Raw genomic sequence first — 7122 nt, 5'->3', positions numbered from 1 at the left:
CTCACCGCCACCCTACGCGCTGGAGCAGAACAGCCCTGCTGCGGCGTTCCCAAGGCTATGGTCTTGATGGCAGCAGCCGGGCCACGGGTCTCCTTCCCACGGATCCTCTGCGTGGGTTCCAGCCATGAGCCTTTCAGTGAGCAGCCAGGCACTTAACCACGCGGCCACCAGACCGCCTTCAGTGTACCGTTCCTGTGGTCAGGCACCACGCAGCTCCTAGCAACCACGTGCCCAGTCCTGTGCCATGCTCACCACTGTGGCTAGGTTTGAGCCCCTGGCAGCAGCTACTTTGTCAAGTCAACCATGTGACCCAATGCTGCCATTCATAGGGAGCTGCTACCTGTGGTAGTTACATAATCTCCTGATGACCTCATCTGGAGGTGCCACGGAGATAAACCGCTCACTGGATGCCAGACACTTTCTCTCTCTCTGCTTTGTCTCCCTGGGAGACGTTCCTGCTGACAAGCCACGTGGAGCTATGCTGATGGCAGCCAGAGCCTTGGAGCTGGGGGAGCCACGTGGAGACCCACGTGCTTCCACTGCCACTGGATCCACTAGACTTTCCATCCACTGGCCTGTGATGTTCCTGCATTCGGCATCGTTGCTTGTGCTGCGTGCGTCTGAAGAGGAATTCATAGATTGGTATCAGACATATGGGCTAATATCAGACTTGTGGATTTGATCTGGACTGGGCTGGGATGTTTTTTTAATATATAATTACTCTTTCATATAAAGCTCTTTCTTAGACACATATGGGTGTCTATGAATTTGTTTCTGTAGTCCACCCAGACTAGCACAGTACTCAAGAGAGAAAAAGCATTCGCAGAGAAATGCGTCCACCATGTAGACAGAGATCCATGTAGATGGGGTCATCCTAGTCCCACGTGGAGGCAGCCCAAAAGCCCATCTACAAACTGAGGGAGAGACCACGTGTGGTGCGTCCACACAGCAGAGGCTTACCCAGCAAGAAAAAGAAGAAGAAAGAGAAAAGACAACGAAGTGTCCGGGTTTACAACACTTAGAGCCAGCCAGGAAAGTCCCTCGTCGAAGCTGAAGAAGTCCGACTCGAGATGCTACTTTGAGGACTGCACTGCCCCGAACCCGAGCCATGGTCTCTTCAATCGCCACATTGTCCCGGGAGAGCTGCACACCGAACGAGGAAGACCCCAGAAGAATGGATGCGTTTGAACTCTGGCACCGGAGGAGACTCTTGCAAGCACGTCCCATGGGCAACCCTTCGTGGGGGAAGCACACGCTGGCAGGGAGGAAGGCAAGACTTCATCTCACCTCCTGTGGACGCGCCATCGGAGGGACCTGTCGCGGGGAAACAGCATGTGTGATAAAGTAGAGCCCCAAACTCCCTGCCATGGAGCCAATTCTGTCTCGCGGCAACCCGATGAGGCAGGATCGACCTGCCCTGTGGCGTCCAAGGCTGTCGCTCTTCACAGCAGCTACGACCTCATCTTTCTCCTGAGCAGTAGCTGGTGTTTCAAGCTGCTGACCTTGCGGTGAGCAGCCCAGCACGTCTCCACCGTTCCACCAGGCTCCTTGGTCAAGTAGGAGGGCAGTGGCCATGAGGATGGAGTTTGATGGACACGGTGGCTGCAGCAATGGGCTCCAATGTAGCCACGGTGTGAGTGGGGCGGGGCGGGGCTGCGTTTTGCTCATGCTGCACCTGGAGCTGCTACAAGTCAGAACTGACCGGAGGGCACCCAGCAAGAAAGCTAAATGCCCCAAGGGCAGACCTCTCCCCTGGATACCTCGACCCACAGGCACGCAGGCCAAGCCCTGGCAGTCAGAGAACTCCCCCAGTTCAGTGCCCAGAGAGGCATGCCACTCCACAAGCCAGCACCCAGCTCCTGTTGCTCTGTGGACTCTGCTCCACTCTCCATTCTCAGGTCACAGCTGCCTTCTGGTTCAAGAAGGCAGCTTTGGGGACCCCGGGGTCCAGAGGATGATGCGCTCTGCTCCTGGCTGACAGTGAGTGGACCCCCCCCCCCACCTGTTGCACTGGCTCATTCGATGCCCCAAGGGATGGTACTCACTCTGGACCCTGTTCACCATCGCCCACTGCTGAATCAGGATCCACCAGGACCCTCCCCTCCTCCTCATACACGCCCTCAGAAAGAGGAAGGCCTTTTGGGGGGAGTCACAAGGGCTGTGGCTGCAACACCCACACCGAGAACCCCCTGTGCATCAGGGTTAATAGCTAGCTCCTTGGCTCTCCTCCAGAGGGGCAGCTCCAGAGCTGAGCTCTCGAGCCTAAGGCAGGTGACGTGGGCACTGTGTGGCCACTTAGGTACCCTGTCTCTTCTCAGTCCAGGGGAGTCCACAGTCCAGTGTCTGAGCCTAAGGACTCCTGGGATGGGGGAGGGGAGTGGGCTGGAGACCAGGATCAGACACCGAGGCCCTGGCCGCTGGAAGGCCCTCGTGTCTGGTCCCAGGTCCCTGAGCTCTTGGTTGTTGGAGGTGACCCTGGCCCTTCTCTGTCCCCAGCCACCAAGTGGCGCCCTGGCACCAAACCTGGAGCTGACCCCCACTCTGGATGTGCTCGTGGTCTTTCCCTGGGGCAGTGGGGTGCCCACGGCTCATCCTGCACCTTGGGAACCCCGTGTGTATTACAGGCCTCCTGAGAGGAGGGTGTGGCACTGTCTGGGTCCCACAGGCATTTTGCCTCTTGCTCCTCTGGTTCCCAGTTCTCACTTTGGGGGCACCCAAAGGACCTTGGAGGGGCTCTGGTGGCACAGTGGGTTTAGCGCTGGGCTGCTCACCACAAGGTAAATGGTTCGAAACCACCCACCACCCCACAGGGAAATAAACACGTGGCTTCCCACTCCTGTGGAGCTCTAGCCTCGGAAGCCCCCAGGGACAGGCAGTTCGACTCTGTCGCAGAGGTGGCTGAGCTGGCATCCAGTGAGTGGTTTGGAGTGAAAGGCCCGGGGCCACAGGTGGCTCAGGGCTGTCATCCTCACCTGCTCCATGGAAGAAGGGGGATTGCCCACTCGGGCACCTCCTGGCACAGCCACCCTCCTGCCCATGGACACTGGCTTTGCTGGGCTCTGAGCAGCTTTCAGCACAGCGTCCAGACCAGGACGGACTTGGAAGAGAGAGAGGCAGGTAATGTGCTTCTGAAAACTGTCCCCTGAAAATGCTGTGGATGCAGCTCGCGGGGGAAGCCACCGTGGGGACGGGATGGCCTGGTGTCCCATCGTGCGCAGGGTCACCTTGAGTCGGGCAGCTCGATGGCACAGACACAGGAGCTGTGGGGAAGGTGAAGGGTGGTCACTCACAGGAGCTGTAGGGTTAGTGAGGGGGGGACATTCCCAGCAGGGGTGGGGACAGTGAGGGGTGGACATTCCTAGGAAGTCTGGGGTTCATAAGCGGTGGACATTCCCAAGTGGAGTGGTGCAGCGGGGTAGGACGGAGCCTTCCTTGCTGGCCTCCATCTCTGGGTGAGCTCCATCTTGGACCCCCTGCAGAGGCTGACCACCATGCCTTCTCTTGTCTCCGCAGGTCTCCTGACAAACGCCGCCCCAGGAGGGAGGGCCCCACAGTGGGCTGGGCTCCACGGAGAGGCCCCACAGCTGTCACCATCCCTCATCCACTGTGGATGTGCCCTCCTGCACCCTCAGTCCCCCTCCCCCGAAGCCCCGGGGCCCACTCTGGACAGCACAGCGCTGGGCATCCGAGCTCCCGCCCGTCTGGCCACCGCCGGGAGTCGGGAGAGACACGCAGGCCGGGAGCCGAGAGCCGAGTTAGCAATACACAGCCCGACGGACACAGCTTGGCAAGAGTCTGCCGCAGCAGGAGCGAAGGGGCTGAGCCGATGGCCAGGGGAGGCCGAGGTCCAGCCAGCCTCCCAGGTGCCCCGGCCGATGGAAGGACACTCCGGCATGAGCGCGGGCCTCCGGCCAAGCCCCAGACTGTCTGAATTGCTTTTATTTTCTTATACTTTCAGTATATTCAATAGACCAAAGAGAAAAATCTATTTTAGAGTGGGCACACCCCCACCACGGTCAGCGTCCCTCAGGGCCGGACAGTTGGGCGGGAGGGCGCAGGCAGGAGCCCTTGTCCCCATGGCAGCAGGGGACGCCTGCCCCACGGACACTGCAGTGAGTGACCCTGCAGGGAGCTGCTGAAGGCCGGAGGACCCGTCCCCTGCGGACCCCAGGCAGAATGTCTGCCCCAAGGATGTCGTCCACAGCGCCCTTGGGCCCCGCCGCGGCCACCGTCTCCCGTGTGTTGGTTGGATGGACTTGATTGTACTAAATCACCTTCTGTTTTAACCAGTTAAACACGCCTCTTCTACGACCCCATTTTTGATAGTCGGACACGCCAGCAATGCCAAGAGCATGCAGGGCCTCCTGTGCCCGCCCGACTCACCACTCTGCTCCAGAAACGCTCATCACGGAAAGGAACGCAGCCCTTGTTTGAAAGAGATCATTAAATGTATTTTGCAAAGCCTAAAGTTATATATTTAACAGTTTTTATATGTTGTATATTTGTAGAAAATCCTATTTAACAATTAATGTGGTAGCCCTGGCCAGTGGGAGAAGGGGGCGGGCTGGGTCCCCCGAGCCCCCGTGGCTTCAGCCGGGAGGACGGGGGTTGTGCGGGTGAGGACGGACCTAAGGGTGCTGGGCGCATGGGGCTGGACTCTGGGAAGCACGTGGAGGGCCGGAACGCCGTGTCCAGTCAGCCTGTGGAGCCGAGTCCTGTGTCCCTGTGGGCACCTTGGCCCCTGGTGCCTGGCGGGTGCACAGTGAAGCTGGGCACGTCCTCATGGCACCTCTTCCCATGGCTCTGATTGGCCATCTCTCACCCTGTCCCAACCGCGCCGCCCAGGGGGCCCTGTCCCAGCCTTGGGGTGTCCGTTGCCCCTCGGCCCCGGAAGTCTGTTGTCCTGGAGCCCACTGTCGAGGGAAAGCAGGTGGCAGCAAAAGTGGGAGAAGCAGCACTTCCCGAAGGCAAGTGTGCCCACCCTCCCTGCCAGGCAGGGCCCTGAGGCCCCAAAGAGGGGGTGCCCTCTGGCCCTGCTCCCAATCCTGGCCCCCTAGGCCCGGCCTCTCCAGCTCCCCGAGTTTTTGCCGAGTAAACTACCTAAGAGTCCAATTAACATGAGTATTATGCTAGTTCTATGCTACTAAAAAACAGTAAAAAACAAAAACAAAAAAAATAATCATCATAATAACTATATAGATGCTGTTCCTGAACCGTAGCCTAAAGATAGGAACAAAGACCCATTTATTTAAAACCCTCCCGGAACCATGGATACTTCCTGGCCATCCAGCCACCACCCGCCGAGAGCCAGGTAATTGTCCCCTGAGCAGATGGGCTGAGGTGCACACTGTCTGCCACCACAGAGGAGGGGAGCAGGGGAAGGGGCTGCTCCCCATGGCTACTGGTCAGACCCTGCCGTCCCGGGGGCCTGTGTGCTGGAGGGTAGGGCAGCCCCCTGCTCCAACAGGCACGTGATTAGTCAGTGCCCTTCTCCCTCGCCGGGCTCTCTGCGAAGAGAGTGGACACCCTTGTGGGCTGAGACCGGAGATTTCAGATGTTACCGCATTTTTTTTCTTGTTTTAAACAGTATTCGATTTTGTGTTGATTCAGCTAAATTATGAAAATAAAGAAAAAAAAAATCCTTTGCTAAGCATGGCTCTTGTTCCCTGGCCGTGGTGTCCTGGGGCTGTAGCTGGCATGTCCCATACAGAAGGTAGGGGACAGCGACCAACCGCTCGAATGGAGCTGGCTCTCAGGAACACAGGGACAGCCTGGGCCTCTTGGGACAGCAGGGCCCAGAGCGGGTCAGGGCGTGGGCTCCTCCTGTGCACCAGGCTCACAGCGTCCAGCGGCTGAAGTGAAGTGCCACCCAGTCCGTCGCACTCGCAGGCGGGATCGTAGAGTGAACTGTCTGTCCATGGTCTCTGAGTAGCCATGCTGGGATGACTGGCTGTCAGGCCAGCCCATCTCCTGTACACGCGGCCTCAGCAGACCCCGGGTGTTCTGGCCAGGGGTGGCCAGGGGAAGGCTGGAGGGCTCAGGGTCCTTGTCTGTAACAGAGGGCCTCAGCGCGAGCCCCGGGGCTCCCACGGGGCTGGAGGCCGGTCCATCCCCACCCCTGTCTGCAGGGGCCAGCAGGCAGGGCCTTGTCCCAGGGGCACGCAGGCAGCAGCGACTGGCACTCTGCATAGAGTGTGGACAGGGACTGGCAGGGTCCCTGGCTCACACCGGATTTCAAAGATCCTTCTTCGCCCTGTGGAGCTGTGGATGGAAATGAACCCAGCCTGGGTCCCCTGGGGCCAGCCTTCCTCTGGACTCGGGGGACAGAGGAAACTTCCCGGGCATGGGGTACCACCCCTTGCTCCATGGGGTCATGGTCATAGAGAAGGGTTTCTTGGCCCCTGGAAATCCCCCAGGGGGCACGGCATGGTGTGCAGAGACCCCAGGCGTCCCGGTTCCAGTCTTCTTGGGGTGTCTGTGGGGTCCCGGGAGCCAGAGCGCAAGGGGGAGCGGTCCCCAACCAGCAGGTTTCGTGAGCTCACCTGCGACTCAGACGCCGCCCTCAGCCAGCGTGAGCTCTCGCCGCGGCGACCACACGGCCTTCATGTCAGTCAGAGGATCTGCCGGCTGGGGCGAGATGACACGCGACAACACCCGCTGTGACTTGCATGTCAGAGCGTGTCTGTCAGCTGGGGTAAGAGGGTGCCTGTAACAGCGCCCCGCCCATGTCACCAGCCCCAGCCCAACGGAGCAGGCCATGGTGCCCGATGGCTGCTGAAGATGAAGAGGTGGGGGCAGGACCAGGGCTCATCAGCGGCCCATCAGGCGCTGGCAGTGAGCCTGTGAGCCTGAGCTGCCCCCATGGCTCTGTAGAGTGCAGCCCTGTGCCTCCCCAGCCTGGACCTGCCAAGGGGACAGTCGGGGGGCCCAGTGCAGGGTGGTCCCAACTGTGATGCCTGCCTGGCGTGGGGCTGGCCTGGCCTGACTGGTCCCCTTCTTGTCCCTGGGGTCTCTTGCTGGCTCAGGATCAGCCTGTGTCCACGGCCCTCATGCTGTTTTCTGGGTTCAGGGGTGTCTCCCCCCTATAGCCCCCACCCCGTCACCAGACCTGAAATGCAGAAC

General features: G+C 59.7%; 1 protein-coding gene across 1 annotated transcript in view; it reads left to right on the top strand.

Moving 5' to 3' along the window:
* TAFA5 (TAFA chemokine like family member 5) overlaps positions 1–5650 on the top strand; it is a 70491-nt gene extending 64841 nt beyond the window's left edge. Inside the window, exon 4 of the mRNA XM_045290678.1 lies at positions 3514–5650. Within this exon, the coding sequence (XP_045146613.1) occupies positions 3514–3522 (9 nt within the window). The 3' untranslated portion in view covers positions 3523–5650. The remainder of the gene's footprint in view (positions 1–3513) is intronic.
* The last annotated feature ends 1472 nt before the right edge of the window (positions 5651–7122 follow it).

Source organism: Echinops telfairi, unplaced genomic scaffold (assembly GCF_000313985.2).
Source record: "Echinops telfairi isolate 266 unplaced genomic scaffold, ASM31398v2 ScPeMD7_2;HRSCAF=8, whole genome shotgun sequence".
Lineage (NCBI taxonomy): Eukaryota > Metazoa > Chordata > Mammalia > Afrosoricida > Tenrecidae > Echinops > Echinops telfairi.
The sequence above is the reverse complement of the archived record's forward strand: the minus strand, read 5'-3'. Positions and strand labels throughout refer to the sequence as shown.